At 38.2% G+C, this 23,695-nt stretch overlaps 1 protein-coding gene across 3 annotated transcripts in view; it reads right to left on the reverse strand.

Annotated features, from left to right (window-relative positions):
- Window positions 1-23,695, reverse strand: part of ERICH3 (glutamate rich 3) — a 102,665-nt gene that overhangs the window by 20,076 nt on the left and 58,894 nt on the right. For all 3 annotated transcript variants that reach the window (XM_070405392.1, XM_070405391.1, XM_070405393.1), the window contains 3 exons: window positions 17,071-17,257; window positions 12,591-12,880; window positions 6,449-6,685 (listed from right to left, as the gene is read on the reverse strand). In XM_070405392.1, coding sequence (XP_070261493.1) covers window positions 6,449-6,685; window positions 12,591-12,880; window positions 17,071-17,257 — 714 coding nt within the window. The remainder of the gene's footprint in view (window positions 1-6,448; window positions 6,686-12,590; window positions 12,881-17,070; window positions 17,258-23,695) is intronic.

Raw genomic sequence — 23,695 nt, forward strand, 5'->3', positions numbered from 1 at the left:
TCCTTACTCTTTTTTCTGTTTCTTTTATTTTTGTTTGGCAGCTACACAGATGGCTGTAGCAGTTGATGCAGAGTTTAAGGGGAAGAATTACCTGTCTTCACTCTTATCCTTTTCCCTCAGTCCCGCCAGCCCCAACAACTTCCATGACAGGTCTTAGCATTTTAAGTATAGTCTCAGAGACATATCAGAGTTTCCACAAAGATTCGAAAGATACTGCACAGCAGTAAATAACAAACTCTGGAAAGCCTTTAGGCAACAGAACCCCTTAAGTACAATTCCATTTATTCTTATCTCCCAACTACCTTGACAGGTACCAGATGACCACAGTTTGTCAAAGGAATCAGATACTTTAGCTTCTTATTCTTTATCTCCACTTTATGAAATCAGGATATGCTGTGTTTCCTATTAGTTCAAAAACTTTAGAGATGATGACCTCCTCCTCTCTCAAGCATCTCACATTTGTTTTGTTTTCAATAAAAAACAACTCCAGTTGACTAGAGGTTTGATCAATGGCATTCATTAATTGCACAACAAGCTAGGGCACAAGGTCATACTTGTTCCAAACTTCTAAAAATATTCATGTCTACCACCTCAATAGTGTCATGATGAGTCCCACTTTGGCTCTGAGAGTTGTTCACTAATAAATAAATAAAAAGAGTGCTTCTCTATATTTCTTTAGTAGCTTCTGTTAATCGTTTGATTTCCAAAGGTTAAAACACACTCTGGTTCCATTTTGAGTCAGTCCTTTGGAGAATGAATGGCCTCGAAGTGGTGAGGGTGGCTGACCTCCCATATAAACTCATTTCAGTTTTTGCACTTCTCTAACCTCGCCATATAATTTTGCTTCACTCTCATTCTTTACTCTCGTTTTCATACAGACACCGGGGCAAGACTTGGCATATAAAAAAATGCTCAAAATGTGTTAGAGCCATGGAATTGGATTTTTCAACACTAATTTTATTTATTTTCTTAGAAATAAAGCAAGTTTTATATAAAGGAACTTTGAGGGTATATGTGTGAATGTTTTTGTCATTAATAGGGAAAAAGTAATCTCAGAGGCATGTTGGAAATCAACGCAGCCTCCCACCCAATTCCATTTGTCTCTCCAGTGTTCGCTCCAGGTATTGACGCTGAAAACATCTGCTCTTAGTCTTCATGGTAAAAAAAAAAAAAATGATGTGCATGTATTGCCTGAGACCTTGGCTAAAGCCAGCAAGTGTGGTGCCCTGTTCCAAGACCTAAGCAGGATCTCTGACTTTTCTCTCTCTACCTTCAGTCAGTCACTAAATCCTTCACTGTCCTCTCTTTTCATGTCATTGATAACTATTCATTGATAACTTCCTTCTTCTGCATCACCACTATTTTACACAGCATGAGACAGAAAAGTTTAGATAACCCAATGACATACCATTTATCCCAACTCAGTGGACTCAATACTCTTCTGAACTCTAATATGAATTATGTATCTCTTTCCCATTCCTTAGTCTAAGGGATTGACTAAGCAAAACCTACATAAATTCTGCTCCTATTTTCTTCAAATTAACTATGACACATGAATTTATATTTATACTATTACTTGTATTAATACTTCTATGTTGATTATATTTATATCCATAAAAATCTGTTTATATTAGATACTGTGTTTCAGTCAATATTTTCATGTACAATAATGTTAATTAGACAAGTGCTTTGCAGTCAGTATTGTCAAATGAATATATGCTTAATGAATATATAAATAGAAATCATGAAATTTCATCTATGAACAGTAACTAGTTATTAGTATTATGGGAGAGCATATAGCTTCATACTGATCATTCATTACTCAATTCATCAATGAGAAATATATACATTACTTTGTAAGAATAAATATTTACAGGTAAATGTAGACATAGCAGGAAAGAAAGAAAAAGAAAAAAAAAAAGCCTAAAAGTTCCTTCATCTTTACCTCTAATTTCACTTTATAAACATTAAAACAAACACTTAAAATACTGAGAATATAATAAAATCATGTGTCACATTGTGCTACTGTCTAAGTCTTTTTACATTTATCCATTAATCTAGCCAAACAGCCTGGCATTCCATAAGATTTTATAGGGTGCTTGGGCAGTGCCTTTGCTTTGAATCTCAAAGCTATAAAAAAAATACTTCATGGAAAGTATTTTAGGTAAACTAAAAGATGCTGCTGCATTTAAATATTTACCATGACTTCCTACTTTGACAACTGAAATGTAAATATAGATTAAGTGTGCGGAGGCACAGGACTTGGTGGGAGAGTCTGTAAGGAGGATTCTCTGCAAGGTTGGAGGCCTCTGGGAGACCTTGCCGAAGGTGGCAGCCCCTGCCTTGACTTTTCCAAACAAGTCAGAGCCCCAGGTATTTTACTGGAATCTTTATGTTTAGACTTCAAAACATCCTTGCTTAAAGGATGCATATGTTTTCTGAAAGATGCTTACCTTGCTGATAGTATCTAATAGTTAATTTTAGTTCAAGCTGTTGTTACAGTAAAAGCCTAAGAAGGCAGGTGAATGAGGCCAAGTAGTCCCTTAGCCTCTCTTTCACAGAAACATGTGTCAGAGTAATCATTCATCCATCGTTCAGGGTCTGCTGGTCAGTCCTGGCAATTAAGGAATTCTTACCATTAAGAAAAATTAAAGTTTGACTAATCATGCAGAAATCACAGATATAGACTTTGACCAAAAGGCCTCCTACAATCTTCCCTTAATATTTTCTGGCCCAACCAGCAGACAAGTTACACTGAAGTGCACAGAGTGTAGTTTCATAGCATGTATAATATCATATTGAGGAGCAGCCTTCCCTCATATGTATCTCTTCAAGCCCATAGGCCAAGAAATGAAGAGAAAGATCCTTGAAGTTTGTAAGTTAAATAAACAGAATATTTTTGTGACTCTGGGATTTTAAATTTCTATACGGCCTATTTGTTCAACAGACTGGAAAATAGCACAAGGGAAATGTTATCTTTTTTATTAATAAATATATTTGCTTTAATTTTTAAGTTCTTCTCTTTGTATTCTAGGAATGAACACTGTCTCCCCACTCTCCACTCCCTTCTCACATCTTTCTCATAAGGAACTACTTGGTCTTTAGCTGTTACTCATAGGCACTATCATCTAAACTGTCCATAAAAGGATGAAAGTATATTCTCAGTATCATGACACTGTCCCCTCTACCTTACAACATTCATTACGACAATATATTTTCATTTGGCGAATTAGCAGCTGGGGCTGCCAACACAAATGCAGAGAAAGGGAAGCTGTCCTTCTTTATAAACGATGGGCAGTCTCACACATCATTCCTAAAGCAGGGTCTTCTCTGAGTCAGCTCTCAGTCCCTAGCACTCTATCACTCACACCCTGTTCAGCACGGTGTATTCATCAAGGCCGGCGGTGCAATTGTTAGCTGGCAGTTTAAATGGGGCCAACTTGTCACAAGAGTGACAGCCTGGGCAATTGTTTGCCCTCTGGGAACAGGTGCAGGCAGGTTCAAATGAAACACATCCAAATACTAAGAGCAAGATTCTTAATCATGTCAATAAAAGAGATGTACTGGTGTCTGGGATTCAGTGGTCACAATATGCCTCTTACGCTTTTGAAGATGAAGTGCTGTCTGGCTTTTCAGGAGAGTGTTCCAAGGAACCTATCATGACATTATCATTTTTAATACATGCTACTTGTTTGCTGCATGAAATCTGTAATTCTGATATTCCACACACTAAAAGGCATGCTTTTAAATAACATAGGGTCAGGTTATCAAAACAAAGAGATAGAAAAATAAACAAGCCTAACAGTGGAAGAAAGAAAGACTAACCAACACTTTATTTCATAATAATGTCAAAGTTTTGATGTAAATGCCAAAGATACAAAGAAGCTCTAAAAGTATAGCTTAATAATATCACTATTGAAAATTAAGACAAAATTGTTGGCCAATAAAATTATTGGCTCTTGCCTGACCGGTTTGGCTCAGTGGACAGAGCGTCAGCCTGCAGACTGAAGGATCCCGGGTTTGATTCCGGTCAGGGGCATGTACCTTGGTTGCAGGCACATCCCCAGTGGGGAGTGTGCAGGAGGCAGCTGATCGATGTTTCTCTCTCATCGATGTTTCTAACTCTCTATCTCTCTCCCTTCCTCTCTGTAAAAAAATCAATAACATATATTTTTTAAATTATTGGCTCTTAAATTCTTCAACACTTATGGACTAGATTTTATACATTCTAATAACTCTCACTACATATCTATTTAAAATATTCTATATTCTATATCTATATAACGCAGCAAAGTTTATACAATTTTTTTCAATAAAATTCTAATAATAATCATATACATACATGTAACTAGATTTTATGACACTAACAAAAGTACCTTAGTGTTCTCGGTATTAAAAAAAATTAATTGTACTTGCTTAATATTTACAAAAGATCTTTTAGGAAATCACCTCTGTGAGCAATAACAAAGATAATATCTTAGTGATGTTATCAGTTCCTATAATTTGTGTGTTCTGAACTGGTATAATTACCTTGAGCAAAATTTAACACACAAAAAACATAAATATAAACCAAACTACTGAATGATAGAGTCTCATAAAGTAAAGACCTCAGTGAAGGCTGATGAAGTAGAAATGTGTCAGAGGAAGAGGGGATGAGCTGGAGCTGAGCAAAAGGCCTGGGAATTGATAGGGAAGTCTATCCAGGGAGGAGAAACATGAACTTGGGTAAAATTTAAAAAACCTCCATTTCTATTTCCTCTGTTTAAAAATAAAACAAAACTAAAAAGAAACAAAAACAGAGACTAGAGAACAGGATTTTTAAAGGCTCAAGATAAATGCTTCTAAAATGTTTATTCTTAAGGCAATATAATCCTTTTATTGAGGGGATTTGCTTTAATTTAATATAAGTGGAGACTTTCTTATTTGGAGAAACATTATATTTGTATTTTCCAAAATTCAGGCTCTGCAGTTGGTAATGTGAGTTCTGGCTGTGAGAGTTACTTAATCTCACCATTTCCCAGTTTATTTGTAAAATAGAGATATAAAGGAAGTACCTGCTTATTATTGGAGGTAAATCAGATAATTCATTGAAAATATTTAGCACAGTGCTTAGCACAAAATATAATCTTAATAAACAATAACTATAGAATGTCTTTCTAAACACAGAATTCCAATTATTTATATATAAGCAGTATTCAGCGTTAAAGCTTACATATCATTGTCAGTTATTGCGTGTCTATATGACTTAAGTTTTCCCTCCAAGGAAGATCCAAGTATTGCCATTATCATGTGTCCAAAGTAAATTGAGAAAAAAAATGAACCTAAGACAGGAATCTTCAACTTTTTCTTTAATTGAGTATAAGCTACTGTTCATTTTCCCAGAGCCATAAAATGGTGTGTGTGTATGTGTATGTGTTGTATAAGGGGGGATAGTTTAGGATAAAAAAATAATTTTTTAAGTAAACAGCAGATGTGTCACTATAACTTTTACCTGACATCCAGCTAAAAAATCTTAGCAAACTAAGGAAAGAAGAAAGATTAAAGAGTCACTCCATAATTTGGATATTTACGGAAGACTGATTGATCAGCACCCTCTGGTTGGGGAAACATGCTCTAAACATTTCCTTAAAAGAAGATTATCTCATCTATAATAATAATAGAGGAATATGCAACTTGTCCAGGACACCGTCACACCATCACAATAAAAGTAAAGACCAAACAGCAGGCTGCGTGGGGTGACAAGGCTGGCGTGGGGGGGGGCGGGCAGTTAGGGGTGACCAGGCCAGCAGAGGGGGGAAGTTGGGGGCAGCCAGGCTGGCAGGGGGGGACAGTAAGGGGCAACCAGGCCAGTGGGTGGGGGCAGTTGGGGGCCACCAGGCTGGCAGGGGGGGCAGTGAGGGGCGACCAGGCCAGCAAGTGGGGGCAGTTGGGGGTGACTAGGCCATCAAGGGGGCAGTTAGGGGAAACCAGGCAAGCAGAGGGGGCAGTTAGGGACAATCAGGCCAGCAGGCAGAGACAGTTAGGGGTGATCAGGCTGGCAGGCAAGTGAGCAGTTAGGAGCCAGTGGTCCTGGATTGTGAGAGGGATGTCCGAGGAGTCCAAGATTGGAGAAGGTGCAGGCTGGGCTGAGGGGACTCCCCCTATGCACGAATTTCATGCACCAGGCCTCTAGTCTATAATAATAAAAGTGGAATATGCTAATTAGACCAAACATCCTTCTGGAAGAAGCTGGGGCTGCGAGGGAAGCCTGGGTCCCAGGTGCCTGCCAGTGGCTGGAGGGAAGCCTGGGTCCTGGGTGCCAGAGGGAAGCTGGTGCCGGCAGCCAGGGGAAGGAAGGCCTACTCTTGCGCAAATATCGTGCATTGGCCCGTTAGTTAAACATAAAGAAGAAAATTGGAATGCACACTTGTTCAACAGTCCATGTCATATGATAAACTAAATGACTTGCCTTGTTTATCTTCTTCCAATTCACTATCAGAGCATCCATCACTCTCATCTTTCACACTGTCATCAGCATCTGGTGCCTTCTGTGACGAGATTTCACTGTCCTTTTCAGGGTCTAAATTATCTTTTTCATCGTCTGATGGTGACTTTGACATTTCATTCATTTGATCATCAGCCTGTCCTTCTTTATTAGCTTTCTCATCTTGTTTCTCCTCGTCTACTTCAAAATCTTCTTCATATTCTGAGAAAAAAAAATTATCCACTGTGAAAATGAAAATAGAATCCCTAACACTTAACCAAATTCACTTTAATGAGAACCATGATTCGATTATCCTCTTTTCTTGGGGTCTTCCTTCACTTCTATTTCACACAATTAGTGAACATGGAAAACTAACAGTGAATGATCAAAGATTGCAATCAGTTACATATAGAAGAGCACAAAAGAAATGAGGCTCCAAATGACATGCCTGAAACCTAATAAGAGTTCATTTACAAAAGCACATCATCTAACAATAACCAAAATGGACAAGAGAAGAACTTGATAGAAAACAATAAATTAGAAATAAATTAAAAAAATGAAGAGAATAGGATCATAATAATGAAAGTTAATTTGCAGATCCAGTGAGGTCATATTTCATATAAAAATGTTCAAAATATTTGGATATCAAGTTAATGAATAGTGAAGTGGAAAAATGTAATTAATCAAGTCCAAAGGCCCTAAGAAGTAACACTGTGAAAAGCACATTTTTTTGAGAACCAAATGGACCTCAAGAAAAGGCATTATGAAGAATTCTATACCTAGGCCAGGACTGCAATCATATGCATTATTCATCCCTACAATCAATTAAATAATTATATTCCAAGGGTAAAAATTTGTATAGAATAGAATATTACTGTCACAGCCACTAATTTGCTTCATTCCCTGCAGAGGTGCAACAAGTCTGCAGCAGAAAAAGAAAATTGTCACATCATATGAACTCCAGCTGTCCCTTGTGGTTAGAAATGTTCACCTTTCATATTTAATTGTTCCCCTTTTTCTTTCACTAAAAACTAACGATCTTGGAGTGACAACATGCTGAGGATAGAGAGCAAAAGGATTTCATGCAGAATCAATTAAGCAAATAAACAATTATCTTTAAGATGAAAATTACAGGGAAAGTAAAGGTTTCCCTATTTTGAATTTTTTAGTTATTAGATATTCCAGTGGTGGGGGCCTCTCCGGTAAATACGTGAGAGCTATCCACCCTGTCCAATGAAAGAAACTTAATTTAGAAATTCAAGCCCTATGTGTATTAAAAAAAAAACCTGTTAATACAGAGAATGTATGAAGGAGATGTAAGAGGAAAAGTGAAATCAGAAACTTAAATAAAAGCAACGAGAATTCATCACAAGATTATTTTCATGAAAGAGATTTAATATGAAGAACATTAAGTGAAAATTATTATCAGTAAGAATTATAAAGTACGCAAGAAGATGAAAAATTTGGCTTATATTGCACGAAGCAAATAGGAAATAGAATAAAAACAAATGAATCTTTTGATTTAAATTTTCAGACCAAGTAATAGAATAATTCTTCACTGGGCCCAGTTAGCTATCAATCAATAAGCCTTTATATTGGAAGATAAAAGATATTACAGTAACACAACACTTACCATCAAGGAATCTCCACTTTTTGTTGAGAAAATAAGACATACTTACAGAAGAGATATGTACTCATAGTAGTGTGTATACATAGTCCTCAGTACTGTTTGTTTCAACATTATTGATCTCCATGGCAATGGATTTTTATATAGGGTTTGATTAATTATATGAAATAGTACAAAATGAGTGGAATGGAATCAAAGGGGAGCAGAAAGGCATTTGGGGATTGTGGAAAACTTTGTAAAAGGAGAAGTTTAGGCTAGCCACAGAATGCACACACAGGGAGAAACACACACATATATCACTGTACAGATATTTGCTCCTGGTCACAGGATAAGCAGGGGGCCAGAGAGCACTTGAGTGAATTAGGTAATTCCACCAACAATACTAGATAGTATTAATTCCATCAATGGGGAAAGATGAGAGTTTTTGAGTCAGGCAGTCACCTGTTCAAGTCCCAGTTCAAACACTCACTAGCTGTGTGACTTAGGCAATCTGCCTCAAAAAGCTGTGGTACTAAAAGCAAACAACCCTGGAACATGCTTAGAACAGTGCCACAGCCAGTAGGTGCCTACTCAATATTAGGCATTTAGTAGCAATAGGGATTGTAATTGGGGGATGGAGGGAGTTGGTTGTAGAACAAGAGAAATTACACACACAGTATGTGCTCTATATACACTTTGATGGAAGCACCTGATTAAAACCAGCGATGTACAAATGTCCACAATTAGAACATAATTACAGTTATGTTATTGAAGCAGAGCAGAAAATTGAAGGAACATGTAGTGACCACACAAATAGTCCCTGCCTCTTATTTTGCAGGAGCTTCTGCGTTTTTTCCCAAAGTATGAAATTTAAGGTTGCTGTGGTTTTATTTTACCCACCACTATCATCGCATCTAAACATCAGCCTTCTATGAACCACATTCTCTTAGCATTACAGCTCAAAGCATGCCTCCTTTGTATCATCCACTCCCGTGTTTTTAATATGAATGAACTGGTGGCATGCTTTCTGGATTCCTTTTCATGAATTCATTTTCTCCCCCGTCTCATCTTCCTGCTTCCTGAGATTTTAATTAGCTTGTTGTTTACCATCCTCACTAATGAGGAAGAGAGTCAGCAAGAGGTCAACATCAATCCAGCTGCAACCCTCCCTCGCTGACCTCCTCAAGCTTCTCGTGCCCTTCCCATCAGCCACTGTTCTGCGGAAGGCTGAAGCCTTGCTGCTGCTGTTTTTTTCTTTTTTTAATGGAAATGGGCAATTAAAGTCCATTAACTAGCCAACCCAGAAGAAAAATCTTGGAAAAGCTGTATTATAGGCATCGACTATGCTAACTCACAGCACCGGCCATGTGGGTTTGAGAGAGAATAAGTGAAGAAAACGAAAAGCCTTTACTGAACATGGCTTTAATAAACCTACAGGTTTTGAGAGTTAAAAACAAATGGGAAAACACCCCATTTGTGAATCTCCCTGTTATTGCTCTTGCTATAGATATTTCTAAATTCTCAGTCTAAGATAACAATAAAGACTAGAAGGGATCGTGGAGAGAGAGAGAGGCAACTGGGTCAAAGTGTTAGAAGGGAAAACTTTTTGAAAATAGTCACGTGATTTCAGTAACAAACAAGCATAGAATCCGGTGCCCACCAGCCCTGGGATTATTGCCTTGGATTCCTGAAACCCTTGGGCAGCAACAAGATGGGGTGAGGAAGATACCGAGGATGTGCCTTTTCCTGATGGAGCCTCTTCACAGGCCATCCCAGCTCAAGGCCATCGCTCCTGCAATCCAGGCTTTGTCTTCTGCGTATAAGGGGGATTCTCAGGCAGCTCCATTTCTTTCTTTCTTTTTTTAATAGTTCTTCATTGTTGGAAGTATTACATATGCCCCCCTTCTTCCCCCATTGACCCCCCTCCAACCCACCCCCGCCTACCTCCCCAGGCCTTCAACACCCTATTGCCTGTCCATGGGCCACGCCTACATGCATACGAGGTCTTTGGTTGATTACTTCCCACCCTCCCCACCTTCCCTCTGAGATTCCCGACTTGTTCCATGCTCCCATGTCTCTGGACCCACTCCATTCATCAGTTTATTTTGTTACTTAGATTCCACATATGAGTGAGATCATGTGATATTTGTCTTTCTCTGACTGACTTATTTCACTTAGCATGATACTCTCTAGATCCCTCCATGCTGTCTCAAAGGATAAGAGATTCTTCTTTTTTACTGCTGCATAGTATTACATTGTGTAAATGTAACACAGCTTTTTTATCCACTCATCTACTGATGGGTATTTGGGCTGTTTCCAGATCTTAGCTATGTTCATAGGTGCTCCTATGAACATAGGGATGCATACATTCTTTCTGATTGGTGTTTCAGGTTTCTTAGGATATAGTCCTGGAAGTGGGATCACTGGGTCAAATGGCAATTCCATATTTAATTTTTTTAGGAAACTCCATAATGTTTTCCATAATGGCTACACCAGTCTGCATTCCCACTAGCAGTGTACTAGGGTTCCCTTTTCTCCACATCCTTACCAGCACTTGTTATTTGTTGATTTTCTGATGGTAGCCATTCTGACAGGTGTGAGGTGATACCTCTTTGTGGTTTTAATTTAGACAAATTAAATTTGTTTGGAATTAGACAAACCTGGGTGTTGAAGAGTAGCAGAGTATGCCACCCTGAAATACACAATTTCGGCATAGGGATTATCTTGAGCTGACAGCTTCTTGTATCTCCTGGGAAGAAGTAGATACAAGAAAGCTCTCTACCCACCCCCATTTGCCTAAAAGTAAGACATACATTTGTGAAGGTGTTTTCCTTCCCTTTTTAGCAGGAAGTATGGAAAGTTAATCACAGAAGACAACTTCTAGACCTTATCTCAGATAGGCACCAGAGGAGTCAACCTAACAAACATCAGTAAAACTAGACCTTCTATCATTAGTTCCCCATATAATTGCCTTTCCACAATTTGCTGCCCCTGGATGCTCAAAGTCCTTTTCCTTTGTCCTGTTACTTCACTAAAAATATATTGTTAATTTTGTTAACATGTCATATAAACTCAATTTCTAACCACTCCTTTGAGTGACTCAGTTCCAAGTGCTCCCACATGTTTGTGTGATGTGTGTGCTAGTAAATTTCTGTGTTTTCCCCTTGTTAATCTCTTTTGTCAGTCTAACTTATAAGGACCCAGCCAATGAACCTAAGATGGGTAAAGGGAAAAAGTGTTTCCTCTCCTAACGTTTGAATCCTAGTTCTGCTACTTTTTCTCTCTATGTCTGAATCTCAGTTTCCCAACTTATAAAACGGAGGCAATAACAATAATATCTACCACATGACATGATGAGGATAAAATGACACAGTGTAAAGTGCGTGGCTCAGTGCTCACTGCCGGGCACTTTTATTGTTGTTATTACTGTATTATAGTTATATAAGTGGAGAGAGGGAGAGAGAGAAGAAGAAGAAGAAGAAGAAGAAGGAGGAGGAGGAGGAGGAGGAGGAGGAGGAGGAGGAGGAGGAAGGAGGAGGAGGAAGTGAAGGAGGAGAAGAAAGAGAAGGAAGAGTGATAGAGTGATGGAGGAAAGAAAAGGGAAAGGCAGGGAGGGGAGTAGAAAAGAAGAGGGGAGGAAAAGAATAAGAAAACAAAAAGGTGAACAGGTAGACTCTAGGACCCCAAGCCTATGGCAACTGTTTCCAGCTATGGAATACTCTACCACCGTACAATCATATAGATTGTGCCTACCCAATGCCATCAATAATCACCAGTATCACCAAAGCAAGTACTATGCATTCAAATACAAAAAAAAAAAAAAAGCCATGGTCAGTGTGCTCAATAATTAGAGCATCAGCCTGTGGATTGAGGGGTCACAGGTTTGATTCCCAGTCAAGGGCATGTACTTGGGTTGCAGGTTCATTCCCCAGCCTGGTCAGGGTGGGTGTAGGAGGCAACCAATGGCTGTGTCTCTCACATCGATATCTCTCTCTCTCTCTCTCTCTCTCTCTCTCTCTTTCTCTCTCTTTCTCTCTCTCCCTCCCTCTGTACCTCCCTCCCTCCCTTTGCACCTTTTCCCCTTTCACTGTCTCTAAAAAATAATCAATGGAAAAACATCCTCGGGTGAGGATTAACAAAAAAAATACCCAAATACTAAAAAACAAATAGGCAAAATTCTGTTTGGTTAGAATGTCTCTCTCTGCATAAGTGAATAGCCTAGCCTTTAGTTCATGTACGCAGCAGCCCTAAACTCCCCTTCCTCTCCTTTCTTCCTCAAGCAACTTCAGGCCCTGCAGAGTTCAGCCTGCCCTCCTCTAAGGTAGGTGACACGGGCTCCACGCAAAACAGTGGAGGAAGGTGGTCAGGGAGTCCTCAAGTGTAATAGGATCACCTAAATGCCAGAACAGTGACAACATTTAATAAATAATTTTGCAAATTTCGATAATCACATTTTAAAGACTTAAGCAAAAGAACAACCTCAGTAACAACAACAGAACCCTGTGTCACCTGTTATCTTACCGTATTTAAATATATTTTCCTGGTCATCTTCCCAAACATGTTGTTTTCCTTTACGTTCCATTTCTTCTACAGCAGTTCTTACATCTTCAACCCCTGTTTTTTCTTCGTCGGCTGAAAAAAAGACTGAAGAGGTTTTGCTCCCCTCCATCTCATTCCTTCTTGGGACCATGCATGCTCTATCCTTCCTCAGTTTCCCCTCGCCCTTTGGTTCCTCTCTTTTCTCAAGACTTTTTTGTTTCCTAGGTTTTGGCGAAGTTGGTTTTTTGTCAAGGCCCATTGCAATAATGCACCTATGAAAATATTAACATAGGATGTTTATTAACTTTTATGCATAGCAGAGTGGAAATGCAAAGCTTTTAAATCACGTACCTCTTATTCTTGTAAGAATTGTTATAAGAAATTTTTTATTAAGGTATATACCAGTAGTTAACTAAAGTAAATTATTTTCTTTTTATTAATATTAAAATCTCATAAAAAACACAAAACATTCTTAATAACTTTACCCACAATAATAAACAGGAAAACAACAAAAGAACTTTAGTCCCAAACTAAAATTAGTGCCTTAAAACATATTTTGGTCTTATACCAGAGTCATATGGTATATAATTCAAGTCCTTATATGATACTTATGTGATAAAAGAACATCCAGGTTTGCAAGCACAGGAAAGCTGAGATAAAAAATATTCAGAAAAAGAAAGATGCCATTCAGTCCACGATAATTTATTATTCCAATAACACAACAACAAAAGACTTACATACCAGGTTGACTCTGAATAAATATGATTGATTTTTTAAAGAAACATACAGTCACATGTTGTTGTGCCCTTTAAATAAACATCTCAGAAACCTTCCTGCTTATTTTAATAGAAATGTCATTATTGCATTTAGAATTGCCTTTTGAAACCTGTACCATAATTCTTGGTGACTTTTACTGGATATAAGCTTTGTTCTTTAAAGATGGCAATAGTTTGTAGAGGTCATAAAGTCATTCAAAGTCAAATCTGGTGAACCAAGCAGGTAATCTGCATGCATTAAGATATTAAAAATAATTTTTAAATCAGTTACACCAAGTCACGTAAATAAATTCTTCTATAGCTTTTTTCCTATCAAGTTTTTCCTTTTTTCTCTTTTTTCTCTCAAGTTAATGTCAAAATAAAAATTCTGATAATGATAACATATACATTAATAACACGATGGTTATCATAATAAGATTACAGAGCACTCCCTCTGTGCCAAGCTCTTTGCTATATGCCCTATATATGCATTATTTTACCAGGTTTGTTACACCACAGACCAATAAATCGGGAACTATCATCACTACTTTTCAATGAGGAATTTGAGGCTTAAAGGGTTCCATGACATGCCCAAGCTCACCCTGCAGATGAGTGATGGAGCTGGATTCCAGCTCAGGACTGTTAAACCCCATGACCTCACACTGAAGTACAACAATATTGCTAGGTTACAGGTATAGTCCTCTCAGATGACTAGCTACACAGACAAATATTATGCTGCTGGGTTTACCACCAGGGAACGTATTCACACTCCACACCAGAAATTAACAGAATCTGGAGAAGTTTTCACCAAACTCTAAAGACAATCCGTGACCTGGGAAAGGGGGCTGGCACTTATCAGTCCTTCTCTAGAAATACACACGTTCCCTTTATCTACAGGTTACATGGCTATCGGGGAACTGAATCAAATAGAGTGAGTAGGTAAAAAAAGATCAGAATGCAGTCAAGACTTGTCAGTTCAGGAAGACTAGAAATAATATGGAAAATTTGAAAATTGCCTCAAGGTGAATCAAATCCAACGACAATTTCTTAAACTCAAGATTCACTGAATTTCAGCCATCTCTAGTCTAGGAATAGCATAAGAATTAATTCTCCCAACAAGCAAATATGGAAACTTAAGTTATGTTATTCATCTTTTGAATACCTCCCCATAAAATAAAACTAAAAGGCTCTGAACTCAAAGTAACTATCAGGCTGTAAAAAAAAAAAAAAAAAAAAAAAAAAGTGAGATAAGAATACACTTACCTCACCCATATTAAGCATGATAAATACTTGACTTCAATGATGATGTACTTAGCACATGACTTTCCTTAAAATAAAGGTGTCATGAATCTTCACTGAATATGATTACCTGCATTGCCTTCTGTCCAAGCTGTTCTTCCCTTATCCACGGCAACACCAAATCCATTGATTTGGAGCCTCTGCTATGCTATTACTTTATGTTGTGACTCTTTTTTTCCTCCCTACTGCATGCACAGACTTTTTATTGCCCATCTGCTTAAGGGAATTGGACAAACAAAGTGAGTAACATCTGTGCTTTCCTCGTCACTGACTACCTAGTTGACTTCTGAGTATAATTTGAGGTGTTGATTACTAAACTCAAAGCTGTCTGCATTCTATTTGGTTAGGCAATCCTTCTTCCTGTGTTTTGCTCTAATAATTGAAAATAACTATCACGTCTTTTTGAACAGTTCCCATGATTGTGAGATAAATACAACTGTTTAAGCTCCACACTTTGTAAGTATCCACTGCTGAGCTTTTTCTTGTTTCCTCGAACCTTAAGCAGGAAATTCCTAATCAATGTTGGTATTCAAATTACCTACTGTTTTATTTTATCATAGTAAAAGTTCCAGCAACCATTACTCTTAAAATGAACTAAAATCAATTCCATTTTTAAGAAATCGAACAGACCTTAAAATAACTAAAATTATTATTATGAACGTGACAATAAAAAACAAAGATTATACAATATTATAAGTGAATCAGTCTCCCTAGGGGTAGTTCTCAATTTTCACTGGAAGTCTGCAGTATCTATACTCTCTGGCCTTAGCTCTTTTCCAATTATGTCTTAAACTCACTCCAATCAAACTTGCATTCCTACCCTCCACTGTAACTTGTCCCAAGATCAGCAATAACCAACACTTTACCAGATCATGCTCAATCCTCATTCTCCATTCACTTCATCTATCCACACATTCAGGGCTGTTGGTCATGCCTTTCTTTTCAAATATTTTGTTCATTTCTAGGACATCATTCTCTCTAAGTTCCTTTCTATTACTGGCCTTCCTTCTTAGGCCTTTTGCTCTCATTTTTGAACTGGAGTGACCTGGAGCTCATTACTCAGGTATCTTCTCTATTTGCATTCCATTCTTAAGCAATCTCATCTCATCTTATGATTTAAATGTCATTGATATGCAAACCATTCTCAAATTCATATTTCTAGCTTGGACCTCTTGTTGGAACCAATAAATGTCCTAAACTTAATTTGCCCCAAACCAAAACCCCTTCATTCCACTTTCAAACGTGTTTCTCCCACTCCCTCTCACACATAGAATAGTTAACTGGACATCTTTCCAGTTGCTCAAGCCAAAACCTTTTCAATCATCATTGACTTTGCTCTTTAATCTCATGTCCCATATTCAATCCATCAATAAGTTCTGTTAAATTTTATCTTCAAAACACATTTAGGACTCAATCCCTTACCTTTCTACCATCCTCCTCTGGATTGAGTAGTTTCCACCCTTCCCTCAACCTCCCTAGTTTATTTTTGCCATAGGAGCTACTGTCAAATCGTGACAGGTCATTGCCCAAAACTTGTCACAGAAGCTTTACATCATTCTCAAAGTCAAAGCCCCTGTTTTGATCTTCGGACTCCAATGACTTGGTCCCCCTGTATCTCTGGCCCCTTCAGAGAGGCCTTTCCTGACCATCATATATAAAATAATCCTCCCCCCTGACCTTTGTCCCCCCCCCACCACCACTTATTGCCATATGGTATATATTAATTTATTTATTGGGATGTTATTTGTCCTTCCCCCATTAGAATGGGCTCCATGGGGGGAGGGGTACTTCGCTTGGTTCACTGCTGCTTTCTAAGCTTGGCCTAAGACTAGAAAGGTTGCAAGCAAGTCTCACAATTTCAAACCGAATATTCAATACAAACATGGATAAACAACAATCAAAACTGACCTTTAATTATGCATTTTCTGAGATTAAAACTAGGGGCATAAGAATGATATTTGGGCCACACAATAATGTAGTCACAGCTCTACAATGCATAACCTACAATAATCGACCGTAGAAGCCAGATGCTTGCACATGCTTTGGGGCTCAGCCCAAAACCAGTTACTAAGAGGAATGAGAAAAAGAAGGGGGGGGGGAAAGAAAAGAAAAATCCTCTCTCTTTCACTTCAGAAACAGAGCTGAAAGCATGATACGGAAAGGATCAGATAGAGAGGGTTACAGGATTTAAAACACCACCAGCTTTTATCCCCGTCACACATCTGGAAGTCTAATTTATATTCTATAATGTCTAGTACAACACACAGTTAAACCACCTTTAACTTGGGTATTTTAGGCTCATTTGCACTGATATATTTCTCAACAAATTGTGCAGAGAAACGTATCGGTAAAAGCATAAGACAGTGTAGCAAAACGTGCCCTTTCCCAAAAGACATCTGTCTCCGTACTTGTAGCAAGGCGATGATCTCTCCACACACACGAACCCAAAGTAGCTTCCTTTGCCTCCAAGTCTGGAACCTTTCCGATGCTTATATTCACAGCAGGAGCTCAGCCTGTTCACCTGCATCCCGTTCAGGAAAAAGGTGAGACTGAAGGGGAAACCATGGTGCCTTTTGGAAATAAACTGAAAGGTCTCTGCAATTAAAAAGGAAAGAAATTAGTGAAAGCAACTGATTTTGGACTAACATGTTGTAAATCACATTTTTCTATTAGATAAGTACAATTTTATGGTCTAGATCACCTTTTAACTTGGGGATACTTTTTCATCATGAAAAAAATACATTCTATTATCTTTATCTATTAAAAAGTACCTCAAGCCTTTATAAAAGTGATTTTTAAAAATATCAAAATACCTATCATTGTATGGCACTTACTATGCCCAGGCATTATCCGGATTATCTTGAGTGTGCTATTTCTCACCAATCACATGAGGTGGGAATGTTATTATCACTAGTTTCTAGATGCAGAAATGAAGGCTCAGAGAAGTTCAATAATTTACCCCAAATCACTCAGTAAGTGGGAACGTTAGCATTTTAATCTAAACATCTCTCTAGATCCCATGCCTCTATTTCACTGTTACCTACTGAAAAAGTACATGACAAAGGGCTAGTGTGAACTCAGTAATACTTTTAAATAAAAAGTGTATTTTTCGTTGTGACTTCAAACATCCTAATTAATACATATGAGGCAAACTTATTCTATCTCTAGTCCATTCTCAATTCTATCTGAATTTGAGACCCCTTTTTGCTCCCCCGGAACCACTCAAAAGTCCCACCAATAAAATAAAAGCCACTGCTTGTAATTGATCAGTTTTAATGTTTCCAAATCTTTATAAGGCTCTTTGAAAAGGTCTCACCCTAAAGTTACTAAGCCCTACATCTGAGATACCATGTTCTGCAGAGCGGCTCAGAAACCTGCTATTCCTGACACTTCTACTTCCTACAAAAGAAGCCTCCTTGGGCCCTTCACTTCTACTAATAATAGACAAGTTTTTTTTGCATCTCTGCTATGTACACATTTCTTATGGTTGCATTTATTGCAATATATTAAAATATGCCTCCACCAGCAGTTCTCAAACTTCCGTATACATCAGAATCACCCAGAGAGTTTATTAAAACACAGATTGCTGGGCCTCACCTCACAGTTTCTGATTCAGTAGGACTCAAGAATTTGCATTTCTATCAAGTTGCCAGGTGAAGCTTATGCTGTTGGTCCAGAGATCACACTTTGAGAACCCCGATCTAGATGTGTGCTGCCCTACATGTTTATGAAATCCATGAGAGCTGAAATTGGTCATAATCATCTTTGTTTCCCCCTATCCCAGGACTATGGCATAGGAGGCCCCCGATAAATATTGAGTTCTTATTTTAATCTAATTCTTTCACAGTCACCTAAAAATACTACATTTATAGCACAGCATGCCTGTAAAAAGAAATATGAATCAGATGCTAAATAAATCTAGCAGAGTGGAACTGCAAAGCTTTTAAAGAATTGACTTATTGAGAAAGTAATTTTGTGATTTGTACATTAGTGTTGTGATGTGAAATTAAACAAACTAGGAAAGAGAAAGTTGAAGGGATGGTGTCTGGAGAAACTAAGATGCAATAGATTTTAAAATCCAACTGTCTTTATGGTTTTTGGACTCCTTAGTGGTGACTAGAAATATTTCGTTACAGAAACTTGAATGGGGCATTCATGTGACTCATGACACCTGCAGTGCCCAGCCCAGGAAGAGAGTGCACCCAAGGAAGTGCTGAGAATGGGCACAGGACACCAACTTCCAGATGTGACTGCTCTGCCACTTGGTACTCATGTGACTGGAGAGCACATCCACCTAGTATTCAATGCCTTTTTTTCTTTTTTCCCCAAGCACGCTGAACGAGAATTGACACCCTCTGCCTTTATTCCCTTATTACTTATTTTATAATTTTATATTTTAAACTTTAGCGTCACTTCCCAGCCCTGACTTGATGGTTTCTACCTGGAGTCGTGGAAGGAAGATAGACCATTTCAGAATCCTCATCTATGAAATGGAGAAGGTAGGAGGAGTGGGTGAGGGAGTGAAGTGGAGGGGGCGACCCAGTCTACCCACTTCACAGAGCAGTCTTAAAGGTTATATACAGTGCAATATTGGAAAGCATTCTGTAATATTTATAAAATGTGGTTACTCATTGTTGATTGACAATGGGTAGCACTATTTTAGGCACTAAGGCAGCGGTTCTCAACCTGTGGGTTGCGACCCCTTTTCACAGGGGTCATCTAAGACCATCAGAAAACACATATATAATTACATATTGTTTTGTGATTAATCACTATGCTTTAATTATGTTCAATTCGTAACAATGAAATTGGGGGTCACCACAACATGAGGAACTGTATTAAAGGGTCGCGGCATTAGGAAGGTTGAGAACCACTGAACTAAGGAGAAACAAGAATACTGAAAAAACATCATATGTGGTCTCCTCCTTCAAGAAATTATAATTTAGCAGGAGAGACAACATTAATATATCAGACTTCTGGAATATGGTCACCAAATCCTCTCCTTTTAAAATGGTGTCTCTGAAAATGTACCAAAGGCTTAAACTGAGCAGCAGTTATTCGTGAAAACTTACTGAACTTTTGGTAAGAAGCGTGGAGATCTGAGGCATCCTTGCCTGGGGCTGCTCGCATGCCTCTCACCTGCCACTATTTCATCACTGCAGTTCTAACAGGTAGGGCAGGCCATAAATAACCAGCAGCTTCAATGTCAGTGGGAGCTCACTTGATTTGGAACAGAAGGCAAAATAACCTTGGCCAGTCGCTTTTCCACTAATAGGTAGCAATCTCAGAGGCAAGCTAACATAGAAAGACAGAGGGTTTGCTAGCCTGAAACTGTAGTTCTAATTAGGGCAAGCAACAGGCCAGTGGGCTAGCTGGAAATTCAACCATGGGATATAGGTAATAAGGCAATCATAGATGCATTTGTAGCGGAGCAAAATTTTCCACCCCAAAATGTGTCTCTGTGGCTTAGGGATTATTTTCAGGAAACAAAAGACTCGGAAAGAACCTTTCACATTCCTCCTAACTGCCTAAAAGACGTTAGAGGACCTGCTCAATAAGGAAACTATCATCATACATAACTATAGTTTAATACAAACTAGATATAACAGACAGGGATGAAGCTCACAAGGCCCATTTGATTAAAGTTTTCTCTCTGTCCCATTGTTTCTGCATGGCCCACAAACATTTATCTACCAAAAATTAACTCTTTTCATCTACCTGTGACTTCCCTTTGAAATTCCAGACGTCTCCTCCATCTCCTTAGTCCAGAATGACATATACACCTTATCTTGCCTTACTATCTTTGGAATCTCTTATGTCTATGCAGAATTCCTGAATGTATGTGTTAGATTTTATCCTGTTAATCTACCTTATGTTATTTTAATTATTTGACCAGCCCAAAGAACCAAAGAAGGGAAGGGAGAAATTGTCCCCTCCCTCACACATTCAGTAAGCTTTATACACATCCTCGGCTAGCTGGAAGTGGCATGGGTTGGAGTAGGCTCAACCTATTCATACATCCCTAGCCAACTGGGAGTTTGCATCCATGAATAAAGGAAACACAAGAGAGCCTGGTGGAAAATCAGAGTTGGAGCAGACCTGAAAACTACCTGAACTTTGAATGTACTTTTGTTTGTTTGTTTTTTGTTTTGGAATGTCAACTAACATCTCTTTATTCGTTTTTGTTTTTTAGTTCTTTATTGTTTAAAGTATTACATATAGTATTACATATGTCTCTTTCTTCACCCATTGACCTCTCCCCAGCCACCATCCCCTACCCCCGCACATGCCCTCACCCCCCTTAGTGTCCGTGCCTATTGGTTATGCCCATATGCATGAATACAAGTCCTTTGGTTGATCTCTTACCACCCCCCTCCCCTGCCTATACTCTTGAATCCACTATAGCAGGTTGGACATTACCCTCGAAAAATTCATGACCTCTTAGACCTCAGAATGTGAGTCAATTTGGAAACTAGGGTCTTTGCAGATATAATTAGTGAAGGATCAAGATGAGATCACCCTGAATTTTGTCCTCATTCCAATGACCTATGTCTTTATAAGAAGAGGGAAGGCCACACACAAAAACATACAGAGAAGTATGACATGTGAAGACAGAGCAGGGACTGGAGTGATGAAGCTACAAGCCAAAGCATGCCAAGTATTGCAGGAATCACCAAAAGTTAGAAGAGACAAGGAAGGATTTTCCCCTAGAGCTTTTACTAAAATTTAGAGGGAACACGAACCTGCTAACACCTTGGTTTTAGGCTCTGGCCTCCAAAACTGTGAGAGAATACATTTCTATTGTTTTAAGCCACCAGCTTACGGGACATTTTTTACACCAGTTCAGGAAACTAATAAACCTACAAACATCTACTTGCACAAGGTGGAGACTTTACTGGCCCAAAGTTTTGAACACGGCCTTTGATAAATCACTGGATGATCACTAAACTATGAAGACACTGAGACAACCCTAGGAAACTAACCTGAAAACTGAAAAATAGGATTTAAAAAATTATGAGTAGAGACTTCACCAGCTGTATACCAAGGAGAGAGAAACTGAATTTCACAGAATTGGTCCAGGTAAATTACTAAACAAACAGCAACAACAAACAGCAAGAACAATAATCTTCAAAAGAGAAATGCAAAATCCAGAAACCACAGTTGCTCTAATACAGTAGTTCTCAACCTATGGGTCGCGACCCCTTTGGCAGTCGAACGACCCTTTCACAGGGGTCGCCTAAGACCATCCTGCATATCAGATATTTAAATTATGATTCCTAACAGTAGCAACATTACAGTTATGAAATAGCAATGAAAATAATTTTATATTGGGTCACAACATGAGGAACTGTATTTAAAGAGCCAGAAGGTTGAGAACCACTGCTATGTAATTTAAAATGTTCTGTTTTCATCAAGAAATCCAAAAACATGTGAAGAAACAGGAAAGTATGACCCATACTAAGGGGGGGAAAAGCTATCAAACCCACTCCTAGGATCTACTCAAGAGAAATGAAAACAGATGTCTATATAAAAACTTGTATATTTGTAACAGCATGATTTATAAAAGTCCTAAAAGTGGAAAAACTTGTATATTTGTAACAGCATGATTTATAAAAGTCCAAATATCCATCACCTGGAGATAGATAACTACGTATTTAGTGATATAAGATCAGAGAAGCTATTGATAGATGCTACAAACGGGTGACTCTCAAAAGCATTATGCTAAGTGAAAGAAGCAAGACACAAAATACTGCCTATTGTATAATCTCATATATAAGAAATATTCATAAAAGGCAAATCTGCAGAGGTTGCCTGGGACTGGCTATGAAAATGGGAATTAACTGCCAGTGGGCACAAGGAAGCTTTTAGAACTGATGGAGATGTTCTAAAACTGCTTTGTGATAGATAATGGTTGCACAATGCTAGAAAATTCCCAACTATTAGTAAATTGTACACTTAGGATGAGTGAATGTTACAGAATGTAAATTACAACTCACTAAAGCTATTTTTTAAACAAAAAAACCCTCAATATATGATAATGGAAAAAGAGAAATAAAAAAAAACAGTTAATATAAGTCTCAGTACAATGAAATGCTTTGGTTTTAAGCATAGAATAAGAGCCATTGCCATCAAGAGAGATGGATAACAGAGTCAACTGAGAAAGCTTCACAGCCTTATTCTGAATCTTAAAAGATGGGGAAGATTTAAATTTAAAATCCTATTTTGAATTTCAAATCCATTGTTCTATTGCAGACGAAGGAAATATCACACAAAAAGACCAGAGAATGAATTGGGGGGCAGGGGGAGTACTTCGGAATGCACAAATAGTTACAACAGAATCAGGTTTGGAAATGAGAGATAATCAGGCCAAAAGGAAGAGATTATAAGAGGGTCAGAAAACAGTTACTTTGTTCTTTGTATCCACATGAACCCAGGAGGCTAAGGTTTGCCTTGTTTAACAATGCACGATGCACGTGGCAAATCAAAAGGCCTGTGAAGAACTGCATTCTCCACAAGTTGTAGAAATGTTCAGTGTCTTCCTCGGTGTACAGAATAAACAATCAATGTGTGGCTTGACGTCTAAAATCAAACTGCAAGACATCATGGAACTACTATGGGAATAAAAGATGCACTTGCCACACTATTAAATAATTAATTTTATTGTTATTTCTCATCCAAAAGCAAGACAAGTTAATGAATGCCACATTTTTAATGAGTTTTCTGCTCCAAGCATAACATTAAATGTGTTTTTTTTCCTAACAGAAATCTTCTCAAAACCTATTCACATTTCATTGAGTCTTACACAGCTTTGATTTTTAAAAAGGGCAGATTCTTTTCAGTTCAGCTAAATTGCTAAGATTGCTGAACCACAAGTCAACTCTGAGCCACCGCACTTTTCAATTTTGAATAATTACTTTCCTGGCAATCAAGAACAAGCTGAGACAAAATTATTGTGTGGATGGGATTCAATTACTTATGTCCCCATCGCATCCTATAATTCAAGACTGTCCGATGACATAACAAAAAGATAGT

This window comes from Myotis yumanensis, unplaced genomic scaffold, assembly GCF_028538775.1.
Source record: "Myotis yumanensis isolate MYYU_CA2020_CCGP unplaced genomic scaffold, mMyoYum1.0.hap1 SCAF_2, whole genome shotgun sequence".
In the NCBI taxonomy this organism is placed as follows: Eukaryota; Metazoa; Chordata; class Mammalia; order Chiroptera; family Vespertilionidae; genus Myotis; species Myotis yumanensis.